General features: G+C 53.0%; 1 protein-coding gene and 1 long non-coding RNA gene across 5 annotated transcripts in view; one reads left to right on the top strand and one right to left on the bottom strand.

Moving 5' to 3' along the window:
* Positions 1–26,831, top strand: part of LDLRAD3 (low density lipoprotein receptor class A domain containing 3) — a 245,789-nt gene that overhangs the window by 75,522 nt on the left and 143,436 nt on the right. For all 3 annotated transcript variants that reach the window (XM_066363137.1, XM_066363129.1, XM_066363139.1), the window contains exon 2: positions 2,802–2,948. In XM_066363137.1, the coding sequence (XP_066219234.1) occupies positions 2,802–2,948 (147 nt within the window). The remainder of the gene's footprint in view (positions 1–2,801; positions 2,949–26,831) is intronic.
* Positions 24,473–25,198, bottom strand: LOC136388715 (uncharacterized). 2 transcript variants are annotated; one of them, XR_010748205.1, is made up of 3 exons: positions 25,140–25,198; positions 24,887–24,986; positions 24,473–24,729 (listed from the first exon to the last, which is right to left on the bottom strand). It is a non-coding gene; the product is annotated as an uncharacterized lncRNA (long non-coding RNA). The 2 variants fall into 2 exon arrangements; XR_010748206.1 differs by having other exon boundaries at positions 24,473–24,717.

The following is a 26,831-nucleotide window of genomic DNA, read 5'->3' as shown; positions in this document are numbered from 1 at the left end:
CTTTGCCTTGATTTCTCCTCGTGCTTTTGAGTTTGTTGATATTGTCGTTTCCCTGAAGGACAGGGCTCTATCTCCCCTACACACACACATGGTGGAGTTGCTCAGAAGTACACGATGAATGTTCCTCTGTGTTGTCATGCGCCAGGCACTGGGGATCCCTGGCCCTGCCTGCGGAGCTCAGACCCGTGTGGCTGGCGGGGCACCTGCATGTGACAGGTGTGGTGTTTAAGCCTCTGCATCACAACCTCTCATTGTCAAGTCCGTGCACCACCAGCCAGTTGACTTTCAGAGCAAGCACTTTGGAATCCAATCCGGCCGGTTTTCTGCCTCCGGAAATCTGTTTATCAGAACAAGATTTCACAGTTGCAGTGACTTTCCAGGGGACTTGCCTTCAAGGAGCGAGCGCAACAGAAGCAATGCAGGTGATGTCTCACGAAACAGAGTGACAGCTGTATTCTGGAGCCCCGAGGACATCCCCACCTGCTGGTGGGGCTCAGAGCAGCTGTTGGAACAGCTGGAATGTGTGGGATTTTTGGGTTGTACACTCTGTGTCTGTCTGGGATCCAGCACTTGGCTTTCCTTCTGGGCTTCTCTCCTGTGTGTGTCCTCCCCCCCCCCCCCCAGCTTGAGCCTTGCCTGGAGATGATGAATTGGTTTCGTGTTCTTCTCAGGGCAAGCGGTGGTTTTCAAGGAGTCCAGTTCCGAGAAGGATTCCAACCCTGATGGGGTCAGTGGACAGAGTGCCCTGACGAGTGACTCCTGACTCGCTGGTGGAATAGAGGACATAGTGGCACAATGTTTGCGGTTCTAACAGTCACAGTTCGTTCTTTGTTCCTGCGTCATTCAGTGCTCTGGGGTCAGCTCTCTCACTCACACGGTGTCCTTGCTGCTTCTCTAGCCCTGAAGGGCCCTGACGGTCCATCTCTGGATCTATCAACGTTCACTGTGAATGCTACTTCTCCCCTCAAACCTTTAATGCTTTGAATTTTGCCCTTCTCTTAAGAACAACAAGTAACCATTCAATGGTTTTTTGGTTTTTTAAAGTAAGGAGGGGTCATGATTGATTTGCTCTTCAGGGGGATGAGAAGGGTGGCAGGGAGGTCAAACTGGGAGATTGTGGCAATGGCCCTGGCAAGAGATGGTGGTGACCTGGGCTGGAGTCGCGGCTGTGACAATGAGCACTAGCGTGCAGGACTTGGTGCTGGCCATCTGTAGGGGAGATAGAGTGACGAGGGGGCATCGTAGTGGGTTGTTAAGGTCCTGGTGCGGGTCATTGGGTCAGGGTGACGCCCCTCACTGTAGCTGCTTTTCTAGATTTCTTCAGTGACCTTGGAGAGCTCTATTTTAGTAGAGAGAAGTGCCTGTTTATTGTTAATTCAGCACAGTGGGGCAGCTGGTCTGGTACTGCTTGCCTGTGGCTCTGTCCATTCCGATTGGTTGTTGTCTGCTTGTCCCGGTTGTCAGATGTGGGACCCCAGTAGTACCGTAGTCACAAGGAAGAGTAAGTGCTCATTTCTGCTTGGAGAAGCCAGGGAACACTTCAGAGGGAGAGCAGCGTAAACGTCGTATGCTACGTAGGGATTTGCTGGGAGACCCCAGGGTCAAAGGGCATTCCAGGTAAAAATAATAGCACTTGTAAAGAATCGTGGCATGGAAGATGTGATGGCAGAGGTCTGGGATGAGTTGCTTCTCTCGGCCAAGCTGTGAAAGAGGACCATGGGCCCTTCTCTGTTCCTGCTGCCCCCTCTTGGTCCATGGCAATCAAGTTGTTAGTGCACCTGTGTGCCTTTCCAGCCCTGGTTTCCCCCTCTGCATTTTTAGGACCTAGCATAAATGTCTGGTCATAAATGTTCAATAAATGTCCACTGACGACTCAGGAGGGAGCCCTGGAAAGATTGGTCTTTTTTTCCCTCCTTTTATCCTCAGACCATGTTATTTCTAGATGGCTTCTTATCTCCCAGCCGTGGATCACAGTGGCCCAGACTGGTCAGATGGATTAGATTCTGGCTCCCTTGAGAATCTGCCCCCCCACCCCCGTCCATTGTAGATGGACCCAGCACTCTGCTCCCAAAACCTGTTTGTTTTCTCGCCTAAGCACTTCTGGGTTGAGGGCATTGGTATTTTGTGACTGTGCAATGGATCGCTGCATCTAAACCTTGGGGCTTGGTTCCCAACCTCCAGGAATTCTTGGTAAGCAGTTCAGTGGCCTTGGTGCTCTCTTGGAGGGTAGAAGCCTCAGTTCAAGTTTCACTTTGGCTTTTCCTCCCCATGTGACCTCAGGCATTCGATTTTATGGGCTGGGGCTCCCATTTTCTAAAATGAAATCATCTGCCAGTATCCCTGCTGGCTGGCCCGAGTTCAAGGATTCTGGGATCGCAGGGCCACAGAGCCTGAGCCCTGGCCGGAGCCCGCAGCCCTACTGTTGGAGGCATTGGAGATCAATCCAGTGCCCGCTGCTGCGCTGGAGCCTTCATCTTTAGTCCCTGCCGATGACCAGGAAAAAAACACTTGGATGTTACAAGTCTTTTTGATGAAAAAATAAGACAAGCTAATGAGCACCTAATGTGTGTCAGACACCTGCCCCATACTTGATTTTTTCTCCATTTGGTCCTCTCAGAATCCCCAGGGGTGGGGCATGGAAGATTATCAGTCTATTTCACAGATGAGGAAACTGAGACCCAGAGAGGTCCAGTCACCTATCCGGGCCTCACTCATACTTGCCAAACAAGAACCCTTTAGTTGCGGAGCCGGGGGCCTTGCCACCTTGGCCGCACCATCTGATATCCCTCTCTCTCCGGCAGAGAGCCAGCTGCTCCCAGGGAACAACTTCACCAACGAATGCAACATTCCGGGCAACTTCATGTGCGGCAATGGGCGGTGCATCCCGGGCGCCTGGCAGTGCGACGGGCTGCCCGACTGCTTCGACAAGAGCGACGAGAAGGAGTGCCGTGAGTGCCGGCCCTGCTGGGGTGGGTGGGGAACCCCGGGGCAGCGGGAGGAAGTCCCGGTCTGGTGCCCTGCTGGGGTGGGTGGGGAACCCCGGGGCAGCGGGAGGAAGTCCCGGTCTGGTGCCCTGCTGGGGTGGGTGGGGAACCCCGGGGAACCCCGGGGCAGCGGGAGGAAGTCCGGGTCTGGTGCCCTGCTAGGGTGGGTGGGGAACCCCGGGGAACCCCGGGGCAGCGGGAGGAAGTCCCGGTCTGGTGCCCTGCTGGGGTGGGTGGGGAACCCCGGGGCAGCGGGAGGAAGTCCCGGTCTGGTGCCCTGCTGGGATGGGTGGGGAACCCCGGGGCAGCGGGAGGAAGTCCAGGTCTGGTGCGAGCCTGCGAGCTCTGCTTGCCGCCACGGTGGGCGCGGGCCTCTGGACCGCAGTCCCTGCCCTCGCGGAGCGGTAGCTCTGTCTCAGAGCAGCATGGTCGGTGCAGAACAGGTGTCTTGGTGGCAGTGTAGCCACAGATCAGGGAGAGCAGAGCCCTCCGAACCCCCAGCCTGCAAGACTGTCCTTGCCTTTACTTGATGCACAAGGAACCTGAGACCTAGAGGTTACGCAGCTTTAGTATCTACCAACCAGCAAGCAGCAGACCTGGATGAACCCAGGGCTACCTGACCCTGAGGCCCAGGCTGATAAGCATCTTGTACATCTTGTACATCATGGCATGTTTGTGACAGTTACTTAAGTTCACTGTGCCAGGTATATCCTGCACGGAGTTGGTACCGACTTCATAGTAATTGGCTTCCACATGCCCTTTCCTCTGCCGAAAAGGCCTGGGCATCATCTTTATATGGGCACCACCAGGTCTTTCCAATCCTCCCTGCCCAACTTCCTCTTTAGCCTCTTACCCGTTTCATGCCCCTGACGTGTGTGTGACATCTGGGCGGGGCTGATCTGAGAAAGGAGCCCCTGGGATGTGAGCAGAGGGGCGGCCGGGTGTCCAGTGACCATGCTCCCTGCCCTGTAGAGGGGTGTTTCTTGTCCTCCCCCGGGTTGGGCGCTGCAGTGAGCTCCGCCGTGGGGCCCAGCAGGTGGGAAGCTCAGCCAGGAGTTCTGGGCCCCCGGGCTGTCCAGTGGGGGCTGCCTGGGGTCCACACAGGTGGACAAGGTTCTTGGCTCCTTTCTTTCTTCTTCCTTTCCTTCCTTTCCTTTCCTTTTCCCTTTCCTTTCCTTCCCTTCCCTCTTTCTTTTTTTTTTTTGTATTTTTCTGAACCTGGAAACGGAGAGAAACAGTCAGACAGACTCCCGCACGCGCCCGACCGGGATCCACCCGGCACGCCCACCAGGGGGCGACGCTCTGCCCACCAGGGGGCGATGCTCTGCCCCTCCGGGGCGTCGCTCTGCTGCGACCAGAGCCACTCTAGCGCCTGGGGCAGAGGCCAAGGAGCCATCCCCAGCGCCCTGGCCATCTTTGCTCCAATGGAGCCTTGGCTGTGGGAGGGGAAGAGAGAGACAGAGAGGAAGGGGGGGGGGGGTGGAGAAGCAGATGGGCGCTTTTCCTATGTGCCCTGGCTGGGAATCGAACCCGGGTCCCCTGCACTCCAGGCCGACGCTCCACCGCTGAGCCAACCGGCCAGGGCTTTTTTTTTTTTTTTTAATTTATTGATTTTTAGAATGAGAGAAAGAGAGAGAAACATCGCTTTGTTATTCTACCTTTTTAAACATTCATTGGTTGAATCTTATACATGTCCTGACGGGAGATCAAAACCTCAACCATGTTGTATCAGGATGAAGCTCTAACCAACGGAGCTACCCAGCCAGGGCCTCCTGACTTTCCTGGGCTTTGGACAGCAGGCCTCTGACAGGAAGCTGGGTGTGTTCTGACTCCGAATGTGCTGTCTCTCTGGAAGCCAGCAGAGAAAACGGCCGAGGAGAGGCTGATCCTCGGAACTTTTGACATACTCGGTACTGGGATTTGAGGCTGAGTCTGTTGACCCAAGGGAAGGAGCACTGGGTTTGGAGTCCACCAGTCAACAGCCCCCGGCCCCAACAGTGATGTGCTTCCTCAGGCAAGCTGCCCGCTCTGAGACCGGCCCCTCGCCTGAACAAGGGGCCAGGAGTCATGCTGCCTGCTCCTGCTCTGCAGAGAAGTATTTGGGAGGTAGATTGGCAGTTTGTTGTTGTTTTTTATAGGGAGCATTTTATTTTGTTTGTTGCATATGATTTTTTCCTGAATAGATTGCTATACATAATGCATTTTTAGTTTTGCATTTTAAAAAAAAAGTATTATCTTTCCTGGTCTTCTCTGTTTCTAGCATGACTTCAGTATTGCTAGAAATGTTAATTTGTCATTTGATTTGCAAATGACACAGCATGTGTAAACTCTGTGATCTGTCCAGCGTTGAGCATTATTAACAATGCAAATATGTGGAACACCCATTTTGGGGATGTGGTGTGTATTTGAACCTCTAGTAAATGCTAGTTGTCCTTGGCTGAGGGGGAACATTCGGCACAGGATGAGTTTATGGAAGAACAGGACAGGGAGTTGAGATGTAAGTTTTATTCCCAGCTTTGTCAGTAGCAGCTGTGTGGTATTAATGTCCTCTGTGACAGTCCGTGTCCTCTCTCAATCTGATGCCATGATGATGGAATCCATGCACTAACCAGAAGAAGTGATGGAAAGAGATTATAGAAAAAAAGAGAAGTTAGCCCTGGCTGGTTGGCTCAGTGGTAGAGCATTGGCTCAGCTATGTGGATGTCCCAGGTTCAATTCCCAGTTAGGGCACCCAGCAGAAGCGACCATCTGCTTCTCCACCTCTTCTCCTTCTCCATATCTCTCTCTCTCTCTCTCTTTGTCTTTCTCTTCTCCTCCCACAGCCATGGCTCAGTTGGAGTAAGTTGGCCCCAGATGCTAAAGATGGCTCCATGGCCTTGCCTCAGGAGCTAAAATAGCTTGGTTGCTGAACAACAGAGCAGTGGGCCCAGATGGGCAGAGCATTGCTCAGTACGGGGCTTTCCAGGGTAGGGGGCAGGGGAGAAATCCCAGTCAGGGTGCACACGGGAGTCTGTCGCTCTGCCTCTCCACTTCTCACTTAAGGAAAAAAGATGGCGCAGGCAGCTGCCTGGCACGGCTCAGTTTGGTTTGGAATGGGCTTGTGTTGGCTGTTCTCCATCCTTTTTTCCTCATTTCCTACCCATAACCCCCAAGTGGAGACTTGATTGACATTTATTTAGTCTTTTGATCAAAACATAATTTAAAAAACCATACACACAAACACATGTGTTTAAAAAAAAACCCTCTGTTGCCCCCCTTTTTTTTTTTTTTGGTCTTTAAATAAAAACAGAAGAACACTATAAAGTTTAGACAATAGTGGGAAGGAAAAGAAGTTTTTTTCTAAAGTAAATTCTACTTGCATTTTAAATTTCTGACATACTGCCTGCGAGCCTAGGAATTGAGAGTGTGGGCACTGGTGGAAGGCCTCTCTGTGCCCACGTCCCAGCTCCGCTCTCACCCCCGGCCCCATGCTATGTGGTCTTAGGAAACTTACTGGAATGTTCTAAGTCTTCACCACTGGGAGGGTTAAGTGGGAATTCCTGGTGCTTCAGTTCCCTCCTCTGCAAAATGAGAATAATAAGCATTGTTTTGAATTTGAATGCATGGTAAGCACACCCGTAGTGCCCAGTAAACATCAACCATTGACTGTTTTATCTGGTCCTCGTTGTCATGGGAACATTTGATTGAGTTACCTTTCTTTTTCACATTGGCCACCCTCTGCCACATTACCATATTTAGCATTCAGAGTTGTTCTGTGAGGTTGCCTACTACTCCATCGAGTAGGTACAGGGTAAGCTAACCATGCCTCTATGGTTGGGTGTTTTTTGCTTTTTTACTTCTGCTGATCAAAAGGGTTAGGGTCAATGAAGGAAATGACACATATCCAGAGGACAGAGCTGGGATGGGCTGAGCTGAGGTCTCTAGGGCACCAACTGGCCAACTGAGAGCATGTGCCACTTCCATGTCTTGCTCAGAAATTACAAAGCCCTTTCTCTGATTCCTTGGAGCCACTTGGCACCAGGAAGAGGAGGGTGAAGGTGGTTTACAGTCTCAGTACAGATGGCTGATTGCTTCAAGTGCCCTGTGGAATCGCCTTGGCATTTGGAAGATGATAAACTTTGGGAGAGTTCTTGCCCTTTTCAATGGTTGAGAGAGGAGAGGAGCCCGGAGCCGGGTGTCACAGTGGGGAGATGGGTGTCATGGTGGGAGGTGGGTGTCATGGAGGGGAGCCAGGAGCCGGGTGTCACAGTGGGGAGATGGGTGTCACAGTGGGGAGATGGGGCGGGGATCCCTGAGCCGATTGTCACAGTGGGGAGATGGGTGTCATGGTGGGGAGCCCGGAGCTGGGTGTCACAGTGGGGAGATGGGTGTCATGGTGGGGAGATGGGTGTCACAGTGGGGAGATGGGTGTCATGGTGGAGAGACGGGTGTCACGGTGGAGAGATGGGTGTCAAGGTGGGGAGATGGGTGTCACAGTGGGGAGATGGGTGTCATGGTGGGGAGATGGGTGTCACAGTGGGGAGATGGGGTGGGGAGCCTGGAGCCGAGTGTCACAGTGGGGAGATGGGTGTCATGGTGGGGAGATGGGGTGGGGAGCCCAGAGCCTATTGTCACAGTGGGGAGATGGGGTGGGGAGCCCAGAGCCGAGTGTCACAGTGGGGAGATGGGTGTCACAGTGGGGAGATGGGGTGGGGAGCCCGGAGCCGAGTGTCACAGTGGGGAGATGGGTGTCACAGTGGGGAGATGGGTGTGATGGTGTGGAGGTGGGGTAGGGAGCAGCTGGCCTGGGTCTTCGGTGGAGGGGACATTTTCATAAGACGGGAAGAAACATTTTTTTTTATCATGAAAATAACAAAATCATATACTGTAACAGTGTGGGGAATGGGAGGGAAAGGCAACAGAGTCACACAGCGCGAGTGCTCTCACCGAACTGCTGTTAGCACCTTCGGAGTTTTCACTCAGCCGTTTCCCAGTTTCATTGCCAGGGCTGGACGTTAGTATAGCTTGATTTTTTTTTTCAGGTAATGATTCAACCCTTTAACATCTTTATGTATTTCTTTTGCATTTTTCTTTATCATTTTTAGTGCGTTGCTAGTCCATGCGCTTGGTCAAGTGTAGTTTATTGACTCACTGTTCGGCATGTGTGTTGCTTCCAATTTCCCACTATTAGAAGTGGTGTTCGCTGTTCTGAACATGAGTGTGGCCGTGGCTTTCCCTGCTCGGAGGGCTCTTCTTAATCTAGGTTCTCAGAAGGACTGGGCTGGAGGACGGAAGCTCTTTCTGGCTCTTCATTTGGACCTCCCACCAGTTCCGCTAACGCTGGCACCGGCTTGCCGTCCCTGCCACGTGTGAGAACTCTGGCTTTGCTTTAAGTTTAGTCTTGGCAGCACTGGGTAATATCTCAAAAATGTTTTTATGGTTTGTTTAATAGTTGAAAACAGTTATATATTTTTATTATATAAAGAAATTGAATGTTTCCCCCTGCCTCTATTTACTAGTTATATTCTTGATTTTGTGAAATATCTGTTAATGGACTAGAATAAATTTCCATCTGGGTTGGGTCATTAAATTTTCCACCTCGTGAATCTGGAGAACTTCCCCTTCTTAAAGTTCTGAGAGAAGAGGCTCATTTTGGGGAGAGTTCATTTCTGTTCTTGGTTAGTGGAATGCCCTAAAGAATCATTTTAACTAAATAGCGCTTTTTTTTATATATAGTAAAAGGAATAGAGATTTTTTTAGAAAAACACAGAAGCTTCATGAAAATACTTGGTTGTGATGCGTCCTTACTTGAACTTCCTCTGGGCTGCGTGTTACATTATATTAACTCACTGGATTGCCACAAGCCTCATGAGGAAGGGACTGTTGTTTTTTGCCAGATGAGGAAACTGAGCCACACTGAGATGGCACAGAGCTTGCCTGTTGCCCCGGAGACTAAGTCCCCTTAACCTTCCTCCCGACTTTTGAGATCATTCAGTCTTTCTCCACACGTGAATCAGTGTCATTCTGCTAAATGAGATTCTACTGTGTTATCATGACAAATCTGCTTTTTAAAAATTTAGAAACATCAATAGTGGTTTTCTATGTAAATGATTTCCAAAATGGCTCTGAGTCCTGAGTCTCTGCAAGAAGGGGCAGTACTTTCATTGCAGCCACTTGCTGTAATAATCAAGCAGCAATCCAGATTTCCAGGGCCCACGTGTGACCTGGAACCCAGAGCCTCAAAGTCTGCTCGCAGCTTGTCAGACTGTAGCTGCCACCTCTCTGCGTCCTAAGCACATCGGGGCGAGATCGCGAAGGTTTGAGATCCGTGGTTCTTCTTTTGTTCTTGGAAGATTTATACGGATCCATGTCTTTGACCTGGCACATACAGACTTGGAAAGTCCCAGGCTCCTTCTGTTTGTGTGGGGTGGGGAGGTGGAGGGAGGTAAGAGGAGATGGGGATAAATTCAAGGATTTTGTCAAACGATAAAATTTTAATACATCGCCAAGATCAGAGACATCAAGAAATAGATGCAGAACTGGAACTTAAACTGTATTTGCTTTTACTGTTCCCAACTATTTCTTATCTTTCTTTTTTTTTAATTTAAATTATTGACTGATTTTAAAGAGAGAGAGAGAGAGAAACAAAAACATCAATCTGTTCCTGTACGCGCCCTGACCAGGGATCAAACCTGCAACCTTTGTGCTTCAGGAGGACTCTCTAACCAACCGAGCTATCTGGCCGGGGCTCCCAACCATTTCTTGAGCACGACTTTTAAGTGCTTTGGTGTGATGGCAGAAGTCCATGAGCTGGGGTTGAGAGGGCAAGTTTGAAATAATATCAGAAATACAAGAAATACTGAAGCGAGAAAAGCTGGGGCAGAAAGGCTCCCTCTTTCCTTTTGTCGTCCGTCTCACCTTGTGCCTCTAGATGGCGCCACGTATAACGGTTTCTTTTACACTTGGTGCCACAGGGCAGGTAGAGATGAGGGATTCTGAGTTATTGTTCTTACCAAACTTTAGCACTAATTCAGCTATTGCACCGAGACACCTGATGCTTGAGTCACAAGCAAAATGGCACGGGAAATTAGGAGGCTTCTGTAGGGTGGATGTGGCTTCTTCTTACTTTAGACTGCTCGGGCTTTTCTCAGCGAAGGGGATGGTGACGGGCTGTGGCCTAGCAATGCAGCCCATCCATGCGCTGTTGGATACAGCCACAGTGAGGTTTAGTCCTCACCTTTAGCTGTGCACAAAGCAAGAGTGGCACCACACCACTGTTAGGGGTTGACCTGTCATCCACCTCCTCCTCCACATTCCCCATTCATGTGTTGAAGTTCTAATTTGCAACAGCTCAAAAACGTGATCTTATTTGGAGCTCGAGGCTTTGTATAGTTTATAAAGTTAAAAGGAGGTCACTAGGCTGGGCCCTCCTTCCATTTGAAGGGGATATCTGGATGCAGAGATACGGACGAAGGGAAGGCAATCTGAAAGAGACAGAGAGAGAAATGTCCATCGGCGGGCCCAGGAGAGCTGGCCGGCCAGAGCCTTCCTCCAGTCTTCGGAAGGAACCAGCCCCACTGACTCCTGGACTGTGCAGCTCTGGCCTCCAGAATCTTGACACAATAAACGTCTGCTGTCGAAGCCACCCAGTTGTGGCACTTTGTTATTATGACAGCCCTCGCAAACTAATCCAGCCAGCTCCCCATCTCGCTTGCTTCTTAAACATGGTTACTTAGTGAGTGACAGCTGGCCCGCAGCTGTGTCACAGGAGGGCTGTCACAGACGCCCTGCTTCCATTTCTTCTTTAACAACTTGAAAATAAGACTCTTATTGTTATGGGTTGACTTGTGTCCCCCCTCCCCCCCCAAAAAAAAGATATGTCAGATTCCTCACCCCACCCCCACCCAGTCCCTCAGAATGGGACCTTATTTGGCAATGGGGTCATGGTGGTTGTACTTAGTAAAGATGAGGTCACCCTGGAGTCGAGTGGACCCTTAATGTGACATGACTGGTGTCCTCATAAGAAGACAATGTGAGAATAGGAGGGAAGGGAGCCAGGTGGCAGCAGAGGTGGAGACCGGACTGAGGCAGCTGCAAGCCCGGGAACGCCAGGAATTGACAGCTGCCGCCGGCGCTACGGAGAGGCGCTGAGAGGTTCTCCCCGTCTCCGAGGAAGCAGGGCCCTGCTTCCCCCGTGGCTGCAGACTTCCGGCCTCCAAAAATGTGAGCGAGTGAATTTCTGTTGCCTCAAGCCACTCGGTGTGTGGCGCTCTGTTTGGCAGCCCTGGAACACTGATGCGCTTCCCAGGGACAGTTGAAACCATCTGGGCTGTGGTGGGCTGGCTCAGCCCAGTAGGTGTGGGCGTCCATTACCTTCCCCTCTCCCTGGCTGTCCCCTTCTGGCCTCTCTAGAAAAGTCGCTCCCTCCATTTCTGCTTGGACACCTGCCTTGTCCTGTGATTGATGTGTCCCTCTTTCTCCCAGCTGGTCCCGACAGGCCACTGTTAAGTGCTGAATTTCAAAGTCTCCTGAAGCTGAGCTTCAGAAACTGAACTGGCCCTGACAGAGTCTAAAGGATACCATCGCGCTTTGTTGTTGTTGTTGTTTTTAAATAAATGTATTTATTTCACTATAAAAGATATGGAATCACATGTAGAAAATTTGAAAAAAAGAGAAGAGGAAAAAAAAACAATTATCAATCCTACACAATCATTGTTTTAATCTTTGTCTAATCTCTCATCCTTTTACTTATTGTACATAAAATGATTTTGAAACTTACTGGGGTACAAATAAATAATGAAATACTGTTGCGCTTCAAAGCTGTGTCCATCTGACCCTTCAGAATGAAGCTCACCGTCCTTCACAGCACTCATTGTACAGAAGAAATCCCAGGCCTGTGTGTGTTAATGTTGCTCCTTTTCTAACTTAGTTATTTTGTTTGTCTATTTGTTTTTAAATGGCTAAGGTAATACTGCGTAAACCTCCCACTTCATTTCTTCCGTCCCAGATGTGAGACCATAAAGGCTGTGGTTAAGAGCAGTGGTGTGGGGGCCAGATCATGCTGGGTTCTGCCCCCAGACGCTATTTATGACCTCTGGGGCCCTGGGCCCCCTTTCACCTTCGTGAGATGGGGAGAATAGCGGTACTTACTCCACAGGTGATATTTAAAACATTACGTAGGCGATGTGTCCTGGCTATAAGCCGGTTAGAACGGAGCTGACCTTAAACAATAGGCACTGTTTCCTGATGCAGACAGGGTGAAGATCAGCTCTGCCGACCACAGGGCCTTGTTCTAAGTCTTCAATGAGCTAATAATGTATCTGAGGCTTGGAACTGGGTGCCTGGTGCAGGTTAAGCATTTGGTAAGTGCTGACATCATTCCCTTAGTAAATGCTCATGACATCATCCTCGAACCACAGCCTGCCGTGACATTCCTGGCCTGTGCAAGGCCAGCTGTTACCGTTCTGGCCGCTCCTGGCCCGCCTCCCGCAGGCTCCCCTTTCCCTCGCCCCCCACGCCATCTCTTCTTCCCGCTCACTCTCTGAGCCTCCGCCATAGAAATGACATCCTTTGCTGGGTCGGTATCTTCTTTTCACTTGTGAGAGTCTTGAACACGCAGTCATGAGCTGTTATGAAATCCTCTTTCACTTGGAGCTCCAGGGAGCCAGCCAGACGCCGAAGCCCATGCAAACAGGAAGAAAATGAACATCCGAGGGCCGAGCTGCACCAGGCAGGCTCCTCGGGTTGCCGGCATGTCGTTTGGGGAGTAACCCTCCTGCGTCCTGTAGGGGACCTGCAGCTGCGCCCCCACCTGCCAGAGTGGCTGCCACTAGCTTGTTCCCAACTCAGCTGCAGCCCCGCACAGTTAAGCACCTTTGTGGGTCTTGATGACGGTGTTTAGCTTCATCACTTCAACCGTCTTCATTACTCTCCACCTTCACGACGCTGGCCTGAGACCAGAGCTGCTCCCTGCAGCCTCTAAGGTTTCAGGTCTAAGAACTTGTAGAAGTAACAGTCTTCTAGATACTCTTCTCCCCCCACCCCCCGCCCCAGGTGTGCTCCTTGGGCCCTGCGCCTGTGGGGAGCATAGACGTGCAGTCCAGGTGTTGGGATCACAGCCTCAATTCCCAGGTTGTCGCCTGATGGCTGCCTAGGAACATTTCCGGCTTGTCAGGCTACACTTGACCTAACATGAATTTGACCTCATACAAACTTTTCTGAAAGTTGCCCTGGTAGCTGTTTGAAATGCCAGCAGTTTCCCACCAAGTTGAGAAGCACAAAGTGTTCTCAGTCCCTCAGTGTGTATCAGTTCCTGGGGGCTGCTGTAATAAAATACTGCACACCGGTGGCGCAACGCCGAGGTGTGTGCCCTCCCAGTTCTGGATCCTGGATGTCTGAAATCAGGGTGTTGGCAGGACACGCTCTCCCTGAAGGCTCCAGGGGAGGGCCCTTCCCTGCTTCCCTGTTTCCCTGTTGGCATTCCTTGGCTTCCTTGGCTGGTAGGTGCATACACCAACCTCTGTCTCCATCATCACGTGGCATTCTCCCTGTGCGTCTGTCTCTACATCCAGATGTCCCTCATCTTAAAGGGAGACCCATCACTGGATGAGGGTGCACCGTAATCCAATATGACTGCATCTTAACTTGGTGAAATATGCAAAAAGCCCTATTTCCAAATATGGTTGTATTTACAGGTCCAGGACACTAACCGCCAACCCCACTGTGTCTCTGTTGAGAAGGCAGAGTGCCCAGTGACCAGCAGCTCACACCAGAGGTGGCCTTCACACTCGGCTCCGTTCTGCGTGGGTTCCCCCTGCACCCACGGGGGGTATTTGTTTCACCCTCCATTTCTAGCATGGTGGTCGTGGAGATATGAGAACATAATATTAAAAAAAGAAAACTCAGACTATAGGTAGTCTTACTTCTGTCACCTGCATCCTTGACTTGGCTGTGTCGTGGTGAAGAAAGGACTCCAAATGCTAGTTCCTGTGTGTGGCAGCCTGTGAACGTTCTGTGCCTTTAAAAGCCATGGGGAGTGGGGAGTGGGAGGCACTCTAGCTAAACCAAGGCTGGCAGCCCACCTGGGCAGACGCCGGGAGGGCTCCCAGCCAGACGGAGCAGCTGCCAGCTTTTGTGCATCCTGCACCGAGACCCTACAAAACTCGAGTTCGTTGCCAACATTTCTAAAACCTGCACATAAACGATCAGAATTATCTGATTTTCTCGAAAACTCAGATTCAGCATTTGGATACTCTCTGCACTCAGAAAGCCGGTTTCCCGCCTGTCTGCTCTCTCAGGCCTTCCAGCATCTGTGTCTGGCGCTTTCCGAAGCCCCCAGCGTTCTTTACATCTAAGACACGCATCTTTTCACACTCAGACCTCTGAAATTGAGGCGCCTCTTATACGTGATGGGATAAAGAGAAACAAGCATCGCATCCCAGTTTAGTTGGCAAGGGTTTTTCCCTCTGACTTGGACCTAAGATAGTGGCACGCCTTGTAATCGGCAGCCTTCTGGATTCACTGGAATAGAGGTGGTTTTCTCTGATCGTTAGCATGTGATGTTTCAGCCCAGGGTGGTGACGTTTCCAGACAGGAAAAGGTACCACGTCTGTACATTTTCCTCTGGGTGCTGTGCCATGAGGACAGAAAGCAGGGTGCAGAGTGGGAGGGGACTGGCCCGCATTGGAAGTCGGAACCTGGTTCTGTCACCAGCACACTGTGGGACCTGGGCAAGGTACTTAAGCTTGGACTGAATGAGCTAAAACCTTGAAAACCCTTCAAACAGCAGCTGGCGCGTCGTAAGCACTCAGTCGGTGTTGGCGGCCCACACTAATAGGCCGTGCAGTCACATTTCCCGTTTCCCTCCCGCTCTGCCACCTCCCCTCTGGGAGCCTCAGTTTCTTCATCAAGGCAGTGGGAGTAGGTGTGTAAGAGGGGGGGTGTGAGCAGCAGGTGTGCCAGGGCTGAGGTCTGGCGCAGAGTGGGCACTTTATAAGACACGCCTTCCCATCTTCTCGCCAGAGTTACATCGCTCCCCGGAAGGGCGGGCGGGTCTCTGGAGGCACCGGTGTGTCTGAGCTCCGGGCTCCCTCGGGCTCCTGCAGTCATCCGAGATGGGCTGGGCGATGCTCCGGAGAGTCTGCCTTCTCACAGGTTGTCTGTCCTGGGGAACGTGAACCGTTGTGTTTCAGCAGTACTGTGGATGTTCCGATTGGCTGCGCACCAGTCAAAAGGAGCGTCTGCCCTTCTCAGAACCATCTTCAGAAGACAGAATCCAGGGAACCTGTGGGAGCCCCGTTTTAAGGGGTGAGGTCAGGGAGCCCCATGCCAACTCCAGTCCTCTCAAGCCTTCATCCCCCTTCGGGAAGTGAGAAGAATCAGACTCTCTTCCAGGAGCCCTGGTGCCCCCTCCGTTGGAGCTGGCTCAGGAGACCCCAGACTCTCTGGTTGGAGAAGTTGAGGTAGGGGCCCTGGAGCCGAAAGAAAACCTGGGAGGATTTTTCCAGGGTAGTCATCTCCCGGGAGGAGAGCCGCTCTTTCACTCTGAAGTCACCACCACCCTCAGCTCTCAGAAAGTTCTTTATTATTTAGTGAAGGCTCCCCTCCCCCCCACATCTCTGCTGGTGTTCTAAGCCCGTCCTGACGTTGGCAGAGACTTGCACGGCATCGACCAAAAACGCCGCCGACCCCCTTCTGGTTTCCAGCTACTGTTGGGGACCTGTTCCTGCCTTCTTGACAACTAACTGCCAGGTGAAATGCCAGCACTGTCACCACCTGAGTTAGTGGCATGGAGTCATCTTCAAGTCACCTTTTAAGCTGACTCTTTTGCACAAATATCAGCCTCACTCATCTCGCTGGTCTTCCCGCCACCTCTAGAGGACTCTTATGATCAGCACTGTGCACTGCTTCTGCCTTTTTTTCTGCAGACGGGTTTTCGTGCAGGACGGAGCCAGGAGAGGCCGTGCTCCTGTGTTGCTGGAATCAGCGTGGCCAGGTCGCGGGGGCCCTGTCACTCAGGCATGCTCTCGGGGCTAGGACTTGGCCGTGATTACAAGATGACATCGTAGGCAAGCGGTAACAGGATCCATAATTGCTAATAAAATTTAAATGGCTGCAAAATCACAGAACATCAAAAACAATTTTTTTTTTCCTGGCACATCCGAATCTTGCCGATCCAAGTTGGGCCGTGATCGGGCAGCCTTTATGTGTTTATTTTTTGTATGCAGACTTGCACTCTCATCTGTGACACAGCGAGTTTGCAGTTGCCAAGTGGCTTTTAAAAAATTCAGAGACCAATGAGAAGGTAATAATTTAGAGAAGAGGATGCGGTGCATTCCTATAATCCAGACACGTGGCCGGGGAGATTCTTTTGCTACTAACACTTGAAGACGGGTTTTCTGACAGTTTACAGTGGCAGACGATGAGGGTAGAGAGTCGCTGAGGTCAAAGCTACCTGTGTGTATGGCCCTGTTAAAAAGTATTTGAGGAACGTTTACTTTTGACATGGTTAATACCATGTCCTTTGTAGAGATTGCTGCAGCAGGGCTCCAGGAAAATGTACGGAATGTCTCAGGCTGCCAGGTTTTCTAGAATCCGTGATGGGGCGGGAAGGGACTGAGATAGGCCGCATGCATGGAATTCCATGTTCTAGGTGTGACAGAACGTCAGGTTTACTCCCAGTGAGCATATGCAGTCTCCGACTCCTTTGGAAAGGGGCAGTGGGCATGTCCTGGGGTCTTTTCCTGTCATCCAGGCCCTTCATCTGTGGCGAGGATGAGGGAGGGGAGGCAGGGAACTCTCCATGGGCTCAAAAGCTGCGGGGACCCAAGACCATCTTGGCCCCCGGTGTCTCTCGCCCCTTGTCAGGTGGAAGGGTTGTTTGCTGCTCCAGTTCTTCTGGGATCCCGCAGTAAAGCCCATGGCATTACTGACCTAAGCTAAGACTGTGCTGCAGGGCAGGGTGGGGCGTTGGTGTGGGGCGGGGTGACAGGTGAGGAGACTTCCAGTGGGGCGCTGAGGGCGTCAGACATCCCAGAGGGCGGGATGAGCAGACCTCTTGCACAGGGATTTTACGGTGGTCATCCGGCATGATGTATTTTGTCTCTGGGCCGTTGCGAACATTCTGGCCGATGAAAGGGGAGCCTGGAGCAGGCGGCTGCCCCAGGCCGTGCGTCTGTCCCCCGGGCCTGCTCGGGCTTGTCGCCATCTCCGGGCCGCGCGCTTTCTGGCTTCGTTCTGTAGCGCTCCTGGCCCGGCCTGCCCCTCCACGTACACGCAGACACACGCTGAGTGCCGGGGCAGCAGGCCGGCAGCCCGCGGGAGCCGAGAGCGGCTCTGCCGGATGACAGGGAGCAGATGGTCCTGGTTGAGAACGTGGTGGGTCTCTGGCGCTCGCCAGCTGACGTTCAAAACCAAACCAGGGCTGTTCCCAGCTCCCTAGACTGAGGGCATTGGCTAGTCCGATGCTGGGACAGGATGAGGGAGAGAGGTCGCCTGCTACCCACAGTCACCGCGTGTTTCCCGGGTGCGGCGGTGATGTTGCTGGGTGCTTCGGCACAAGGCCTGGCCGGTGCCCACCGTGTTCCCTGCCCCTGCCACCACTCAGGATCCTCCTGAGATGGAAACGGGGGGCAGACACCTGCTCTTTTCCAGTTCCCCGTTTAGCCGTCCCCGGGCAGTGTGCTGCGATGTTCGTTCAAGCGGTGACTTGAGGAAGAAGCTGCCCAGTCACCCTGGCTTTGGGGACAGGCCCTGGAGTGACAGATGTGATTCAGGCTCCGCCACCGCGTTATTTGGGTCAGCTGAGACGCAGCCGCCCAGACGGGATTAGGTGTCTGAGAGCTTGACCGGGGGTGGGAGCAGGGGAGGCGGGGACAGCTGTGATGGGGGTTGGCATCTGTAGAAGGAGAGAAGGGTGGGGGAGGGAGAGCCTCGGGCTGCAATGCCCTGCAGCTCTGCAAACGCCAGGCCTGTGGGACATCCAGAGCCCAAACCTCCTGCTGGAGGAGTCCCGGGGGCGGGGGGCGGTAGCTGGGGCCGTCAGCCAGGTTTCCTGCCCCAGGAGGCCGGAGAGGTGCATTTTCTTGACCCCCACAGCCACTGACGTGCTGTGTTCATGCGTTCATTAATTCATTTACCGAACAGTTTTAGAGTGCCTGCTTGCTCGAGCCTTGGGGGCCCAGGAGAGAATGGTGAAGGAGGAATCCCCGTCTTCTGAGAGGCCCAGGTCAGGCGCAGAGATAACTCGGCGAGCGTGGTATCAGCAGTGGGCCCTGAGGAGGGCCGTGGCCCGGGCGCTCTGGGATCCCACAGGAGGGACACCTGTTCTCACCTGGGACACCCAGGGCGTGTCTGGGAGAACCGAACTGAGATGGGCAGGGCCAGGGAGTAACCCAGTAATAGGTGGAGGCGCCGCACGGGAAGGGAGAACGTCACCCGGCCCGAGGGGGAGAGGGTGGTGGGTGTTTCGGCCTGCCCGAGGTCATTCCTGCGGCTGGTGGGAGGAGGACAGGTGGTCACGGTGGTTAGAGCAGTCTGTGGTGGCGGGCCGACACGTGGGGCCTTGATCAAGAGAAGGACATGAGCTGTGAGCCCAGTGGTCAAGGTCATCCATGCTCTGCCAGCTCCGCACTGTGCGACTCTGGGCATGCGTCTTAACCTCTCTGTCCTTCGGTGACATCTGTAAGATAGCATAGAAGCAGGTCCACCTTGGCCGGTTGGCTCAGTGGTAGAGCATCAGCCTGGCGTGCGGGGGACTCGGGTTCGATTCCCGGCCAGGGCACATAGGAGAAGCACCTATGTGCTTCTCCACCCCCCCCCCCTTCCTCTCTGTCTCTCTCTTCCCCTCCCGCAGCCAAGGCTCCATTGGAGCAAAGATGGCCTGGGCACTGGGGATGGCTCCTTGGCCTCTGCCCCAGGCGCTAGAGTGGCTCTGGTTGCGGCAGAGCGACACCCCGGAGGGGCAGAGCATCGCCCCCTGGTGGGCAGAGCGTCGCCCCTGGTGGGCGTGCAGGGTGGATCCCGGTCGGGCGCATGCGGGAGTCTGTCTGACTGTCTCTCCCCGTTTCCAGCTTCAGAAAAAAAAAAAATACAAAAAAAAAAAAAAAAAGAATAGAAGCAGGTCCGTTTTATGGGATTATGAAGATAAAATGGCTGCCTGTAAAGCTCTGAGAACAATATGTCAGTTGTAGTTCTGGGCATCACTCCTGCTTTAAATTCTCCCTTGAACAGTGATGGTAAAACCGTCGTGAAGCCTGGCCCGCCGTCCTCAGTCACCAGGCTTCTCAAAGTGACCCGATTAGTTTTCTGAATGAGTGAGGGAGTGTTGTGGAGTGGCTCAGCACAAAGCGACCCCGTGTGATAGGAGCAGCAAGAACAACAACGACAAAGTACCTGAACAAGCAAGTTGTCTCTTGAACAACAGCTGAAGGAAGCTCTGCGTTGTCGGCCAGCTGGGGCTTCTGTGCTCTTAGGGACAGCCGCCAAACAGATTCCCCTGAAGTGTGCCTGAGGGTCGCTCGACTCATCTGTTCCAAACCTGCTGAAACAGAACTGGTGTGGGCGGGACCCAAGAGCCAGCATCTTAACGAGCAGCCCGGGCAAAGCGTACAAGGACACAGGGACGCGCCTGTCCTGTGATGAGACTGAGTCTCGAGGAAGGAGGGGCTTACCTCGGGCCTGTCCTGTGATGAGACTGAGTCTCGAGGAAGGAGGGGCTTACCTTGGGCAGCTCCTCCATCGTCAGCTCTTTCCTGTCAGGGGAGAAGGGGGTGCTCTATGTCTCCTGAGAAGCCCAGGGAGGTTAGAAGCACCCCTGCTGGGGTATTGGCCTCCAGTGCATAGCATAGTGAACAGAGAGCGCTAAGTAACGTGATGGCCACATGCTGAGGGTTAGAGCTTGACTCGCGTTTATTGTCTCCTAAAGAAAGCAGCTGAATCCCAAGTGCTGTCCGAGCCAGAAATTAAACTCTTGGCCAGAGGTGCCTGGCCTTTGGACATCTCAACAATACCAACAAGAGCTCATCTGTAAAATGTTGTAGACCCAGTAGTGTCTACTTCATAGAGTTTCAATACATTTATACCTGATAACTGTTTAGGACAACACTTGACCCTTACAAAGCTCTTGAGAAGAATTAACCATCATTATTAATGATGATATCATGTTGACGTACATGTAACAGGTGGTCCTTAGGTGATTTTTTTCAAGAGTGTAAAGAGAAAGGCTGTTTGGATCATAGAAGCTAATGTGTGAAGGGTCTGAATGTTTGGCTGTAGGGACTGTAGGGATTCGTCGTTCTGATTTGGGGCCTGATTTTTCGTCTCTGCAGCCAGGGGTGAGATTTCTCTCAGTGCCTCACACTGCTTGGAAAGAAAAAAGATACGGAGACCACAGACAGCTGCCAGAGGGGTGCTGGGGGGCTGGGGGGCTGGAGGGGGAAGGTGAGGGGATTAAGCAAAGAAAAACTGTATAGACACACAGCTGTGGAGATGGCAGGAGGGAAAGGGGGTGGGGGAAGGAGAGGAGGGTACAGGGGACATAGACGGTGATGGAGCCCACTTGACTGAGGGCGGAGAACACACAGTACGGTACAACACACAGATGGTGTCTTATAGAATCGTGCACCTGAAACCTTGATACTTTTATTAATCAGTGTCACCCCAATAAACTCAATTAAAACACTTAAAAAGAGAAATCAGGAGAAGTGTCCCTCCATCACTGATGTCTAGGATATAAGAGTAGCACAGATAGAGTCCAGTTTCAAAACAGCATGTTCAGCAGTGACCCGCCTCACACTGGGTTGGTCCCACTCGTATCGGCTGCCACACTGTCGCGGCTGGTGTTCGACTGAGCCGAGGTTTGCGGGCGGGCGCCAGTCGCAACACTGGCAGCAGCCAAGACGGAAGAAAGACACTCTTTGCTGACCAGGACCTCGTCTTCCGGTGGGTGCTCAGACCAGTGCACACGAGACAGGCGTGCAGCCCACAGTGCTAACTGAGCCCTGTGTGGGGTGAAGGGGCAGACAGAAAGAGGAAAAAGCCTGCGCCTCTTTGAGTGTCTAGGGTCAGTGCCGCAGGCAGAAAGGGGTGCAGCAGAGCGGAGGAGGGCACTTCGGACTTGGGCCCTGTGAAAGCAAAGCAGCCACAGGTCTCTCTCTCTCTTTTAAATACCTAATGCGCTTTGCATGCGGTTTCATTCTGCAGAAAACAGACAGAAAGAGTCGAGCCCCACTGGACTCGATTCCTAAAAAGCCCCGGCCCCCCCCCCCAATCCCTGTCCTCTCTTCTTGACATCTGAGGTTTCAAAGCCCGCACCAGAACAAAGCCGGCTTCCAGCTTCCATTGCATGGGAGTACTCAGAAATGTATTTCTCATAATGAGCCCAAATCTGCTTTCTGGAGCTCTTTCATGGTAGCAGCGGGGTGCCTGCGATGCTAACGACTTCTCTGTTTTTAGAAACACTCAGGCTTGTGATGATTTCAAGTTCCAGCTTCAGTACTTGCTGGCTGTGTGACGGCATGTCTCTCCGCCTGTCTCAGGAATGCAGGGGAGGGGACGGGACGTGCAGAGTGCTTTAGGGCAGTGACTGGTTGGGGACGGTGACGCTGCTGCTCTGCTAATCAGCAGTGACCGGCGAACGTGCTCGGGACCCTCTTCCCGCGACTCAGGAGGAGACTTGCTCAGGCAGCAGGGCAGGCGTGCTCTTGGTTGCAGAGAGTTTCGGGGGTGATGCTGTTATGATCTGTTGGTGCCATTGACCTTGCCAGGGGGCCATGGACCCCTAGGAGCCGGGCCTTCTACAGTTCCCGTGACAGTGGCCTGCGGGCGTTGCGTGTGCACCTCCAGGAGGTTGTGAGTCTCTCTTTGACACTGTCACCCCAGTGCTGGCGATCAACCACACTCACAGACAAGGGCGCCAAGGGGTTCCCGCGGAGTCCACGCTCTCACCTTTGGTCTGCAGGGTGTGTGTCAGGAGGAGACCTAAGCCGTGCATTGTGTACTCATGCTCTGATGCAAACCGAATCTTGGCAAGCGTGAGGGACTACGGAAACAGGACATATGTGACACACGCTTTCCCTGTGCGCTCGACGTGCCAGCTCCCCCTCCTGCTCTGCATTGCACAAATATTTTGTTTCTCATTCCAGACAGTGGGAGTACAAAGGCAGATTTGTTTCATCGCTTAATTTGCTGATTCTGCCAGGCTTTTTCTCCTGCTGATCAGTATTCCCTCCGAAAGTCTTATATGGAAGGCTGACCTTTAGGAAAAAATTACATAGGAGCAGCACCATGCTTTACCCTGCGTGTGGCTGCAGACCACATGGGGGATTTTAGGAAACAAAACAGTTCCTCTGTGAGTGGATTCCAGGGTAGGCAGGGATGCTGCAGCTGAGCAGGCAGAGAAACAGACCCTTTTTTGTTCTTGACCTTGCATGGTACTTAGGGCGTTTGATTTTACTTTTCTGAGCGTTCTTTTCCTTCTGAGTAGAAACCTGCCCTATGGCATCTCTGCCCAAATACTGGTTATGTACAGGATTGACATCATCCTATTCTTTGGGTTCCCTGTTGATAGAAATACAGAACTATAAAACACCAGCAGAGGCTGCTGCTTAAAAAGAATGAAGATGGATGGATGGATGGATGGATGGATGCCTGGATCAGTGGATCAATGGATAAAGACAGGGACCTCTAGCTCTCTGACCACATTGCTTCCCAGAAGCCTTCCTGTCCTTCCTCCCAGGCTAGGTAGATGCCCCTTGTCCCTTCTCCCATCACCCTTCTCTACCTTTGACATGTAAACAAGCAGATAGAGTAGAGGGCGTAGGAACCACCTTCAGGTGATATTGGAGACTTCAGGACAGCCAGGTAAGGCCCTGCATACGTCTTGTTCCACTCATATCCTCACACCACACTGTCAGGTCCTGGCGCCGGGACGATGCTCCGAACACGTTTGTTGGGTGAACCAATGAGAGAACAGTGACCTGAAAGGACCTGTGAGGGCACAACTTGGCTCGCCCGCCTTCTTGTGTCCCTCTCACTGTGCTGCTGTCTCAAAGCTGGCTTCTCTTCACCAGGGAGCCGGATGGGATATAGGATTCCTCCCCCTCTAACACACACACACACACACACACACACACACACACACACACACAGTCTCTCTCACCCTCAGGACTTTGAAAGGGGTCACCTAGCTGATTCGCTTTAACAACTTGTCCTCATAACCACTTCTCTGCCTCCTGAGACGCCCCCCTGCCTCCAGGTTCTCTCCTTTCTCTTTGGGTCCCAAGGGGTGTGACCTCTGGGAGTGCCCTGTCTCTCTCTCTCTCTCTCTCTCTCTCTCTCTGTCCCTTTTTAAGCCTTTGTGTGGACACCTATTACCATCAGCTCAGTCACTGTATCCTTTGCTTGGAATGAGAGACCAGAGGTGGGGCTAGCGCAGGCTTCCATGTTCGGGAACAGAGGGCACCTGGCAGCTTCGCCAGCCAATTCCCGGCTGTGGGGACGCTGACTGCGCTTGGCACAGCCTGGGGGAGTGGCAGGCAGCTCTCAGCCTGCCCGGCTTGGCCGTGGCCTGCACAGCCTTGGTGCCGTGTGCAGAGACGAAGCCCAGACACTAGGAAGGACACTGGCCTGTGGTCTTCCTGGCTAGGACACTTGGAGTAAGCGTTCCGGCTCCCCTGGACCTTCATTTTCTCATCCTAAAAGTGACTTGATCTTCTCCAAGCCCTCTTACCACTACAGGTGGCTGTCATGTAGAATAAGAAGTTCTCTCCCTTGTGAAAGTGGAGACCCGTTTCCTGGCATGTAGAGGTGGGTTTAGGTTGGGTCAGGCTTATGCAAAATGGTGGAGACCCTGTGTGAATTGTAGTGTAGGGGCTCTGGGTCAGACTGGAACTTTTCAGCTACATACCACGCACTATGGCCGGTGCTCTGCGTGAATAGTCTCCTTCAATCCTCACAACCGCCCCACAAATTGGGTCCTGTTACTACACCCGTTTTACAGGTGAGGACACGAGGCTTAGAGAAGGTAAGGAATTGGATTGAATGGTCAGGCTAAATTTTGAAGGCGTTTTGCTCCAGTGAGCAGATTGACCTCTTTGCTATGCTGCCCCCTGCAGGTAAATGTGTGCAGTGCGGATCTGTGTGAAGGTTTTCAGTTGAGGTAGATTTTGGCCTCTCTTCCAAAGGGGCTTGCTTATTCAATGTCCTGCACAACACTTTCCTGCCCTGCAAGGAAAGATTGCATTTTAAGTGTGTGCAGTCAGGCCCAACTTTTCTCCTCAGCCCTGGGGGTGCAGCAGGGCCCTCCCTGAAGCATGAGAACCCATATGGGTGTTTTTAGCAAGCCTTGGCTGTCTTTGGTAAAAACCAGTGTCAGGCAAATCTCAAGGCACTCTGCACTACAGACGCCTGGTGGGAGGGGCCCAGGTCGCTCTCCCCTCCCCTTCAAAACCATCTCTGCATTCCACTCCCAGACTTCTCAAACTCTATATGTATTTGAAAGACACGGGGCTCTTGGGAAAAGACAGATTCTGATTGAGTGGGTCTGGAGCAAGGCTGGTTGTCTAGATTTCTAACAGACCCACAAGGGCTCGCTGATGCTGAGGTCTGCGCTCGCCCAGAGAAGGTCTAGAGGCCTTGGTTTCCAGGCTGGCTCCGTCGGCATGATCCGGAGGCCTCGGTCAGCGGTTTCCCGGGAGATTGCTGTCGGCAGGTCTAATACGGGACCCAGGGTGCTGCAGCTGTTCCCGGGGCCACCCTAGGAGAAACACTGCCCAATGGTCCCTAAGCCTCTGTCACCACTGAGTCCCCCGTGCACTGAGGCCACTTTGGGAAAGGTTGGCTCACCGGCCTGCAGTCAGGCCAGGAACGCCCTGTGTCCTGTTTCCCCAGGCGAGTCTGACCCACCCTCGGGTTTGGGAACTCACCTCCTTGTCTTCAGTCTCTCCTCTGGCCCCAAACTCTTCCTCCAGTGAGAGTCCTCTGCCCTGCTCTGCCCTCTGCAGCCACCACAGTGATGAATTTGCCCTGGGGGAGATGGTGAAGAACTCTTTTGTTGTCAGATTCTGCCAGCATTGACATCTGACCCTCCCTGACCACCCAGCAGACTGGGACGCCATTGATCACACCCTTTCCTTCCCACCTTGTTAGCTGGGGCTGCCCCCCATCTCCCCGCGTCACCTGGAAGTGGAATTCCGCCCTTTGCTTCTCGTCCGTCCTCCCCCGAAGAGCTCATCCACTCCCATAAACGAGGGAGGCTCAAATATTTATTTTCTGAATGATCTTCCTAAACCACATGTCAGATCATGTTACCGCTCCCTTGCTTCAGCCTGGAGGCGGAGGACTCAGGTGCCAGCCGGTCTGGGCACGGATCCTGCCGCTGCCAGTGGCCAGCCGGGAAATCTGGTTCAAGTCGTTGGGATTCCTTAGGCTGCGTGTCTCATCTGGAGGAGGGACGGAGCCCCTCATCGGGGTGGAGTGCCCAGCCCTGGAGCTGGCGTGCTGTGCGGGCTCAGCGGAAGTCTGCTTTGAGTTCTTTTTAATCCTTAGTATATAATGAGGAACGTGGGTAACAGCAGCAGCCCTCAGTGGTCCCAGGTCACCCACGGGATGAAGGGAGACCTCAGCGCGGGCCTCGCAGGGCCCTCGTGGCCTGGCCACCGGCCGCGTGGCTGCTTCCCTGCTGCACGCCTGCCCGGTCCCCTGCCCCACGCCTGCCCAGCCCCCTGCCCCATACCCCCACCCTTTGCACTGCTGTTTCTCTCGGGGCCTCTGTCCCCCTAGCGCAGCCTTTGAGCCGTCCTGGTGCCCGCCTGCCTCCCCGTATTTTCCTTTGTGCTTCTGCTCAGTCTCTGGTTTGCTTGAGGCACGAGTCCTGCTGTCCTGGCCTGGTTGGCTTACCTGTCTGCATCCCTATCAGATATGACTTTTTCAGTCACGTTTGTGTCCCTGGCATTGGGCGTGGCTGTCACTCCTCAGGGACTCTGATACTCACTGTGGAGTGCATGAATGTGTGAGTGAAAATCAAAACCAGCCCACTGGCACGGAGGACAAGCACTCCGGATGTTGAAGATTCTTACCTTGTTATGTATGAAAACTTAGGAATCGTCCTCAAGGCCTCTCTTACTCGCCGCCCGTCTCCCTGGTCTAGTCCCTGGGCACCCCCGTCAGCACTGGGTCTGCCAGGGCAGATGTTGGCATTGTTGGCTGTCACCACTCGGGGTGTTCCTGGCAGCCAGGGGGTAGAGGCCAGGGATGCTGCAGAACATCTTACACTACACAGCATGCCCCCACCCCAAAGAATTGTCCAGTCAGAGATCAGTGGGCGGAGGTCCAGACAGCCTGGTGAGAGGTTTCTGGGTCTGTTCACGGTTCCCCACTCCCACCCTAGCTCAAGGCACCGCGTCACCCCCTGGACTGGTCTTTTTGCCTGTTCCTCTGCACCCTCAGTCTACTCTCTGCTAGGTAGCAGCTGAGCTAAAGGATACATAAAATCACTCCCCTGGTAAAACTTCCCATCGTACCTGGGGTCAAATGCAAACTCAGGCGGAGGAAGCCCACCTTGACCTGTCCTGTTCCCTCCCACCGTCGCACACCTGACCTCCCGGCTTCCCCTTCTGGTGCCACGTCATTGTCCTTCTTTCTGGTCCAGGTTCTTCCTAGTCAGTCTGTCTGTCTGTCTGTCTGTCTGTCTAGCTATCATCTATTTATCTATCATCTATCTAATCTATCTCTCTATCTGTCTATCTCTGTCTTCTTTTTCAAGTGAGAGGAGGGGAGATAGAGAGACAGACTGCCCCTTGCACCCCGGCTGGGATCCACCTGGCAACCCTCGTCTGTGGCTGATGCTCTGCCCATCTGGGGCCATGCCTG

Source organism: Saccopteryx leptura, chromosome 1, assembly GCF_036850995.1.
Source record: "Saccopteryx leptura isolate mSacLep1 chromosome 1, mSacLep1_pri_phased_curated, whole genome shotgun sequence".
NCBI lineage: Eukaryota > Metazoa > Chordata > Mammalia > Chiroptera > Emballonuridae > Saccopteryx > Saccopteryx leptura.
Note: the sequence above shows the minus strand (reverse complement) of the source record. Positions and strands in the feature narration are given on the sequence as shown.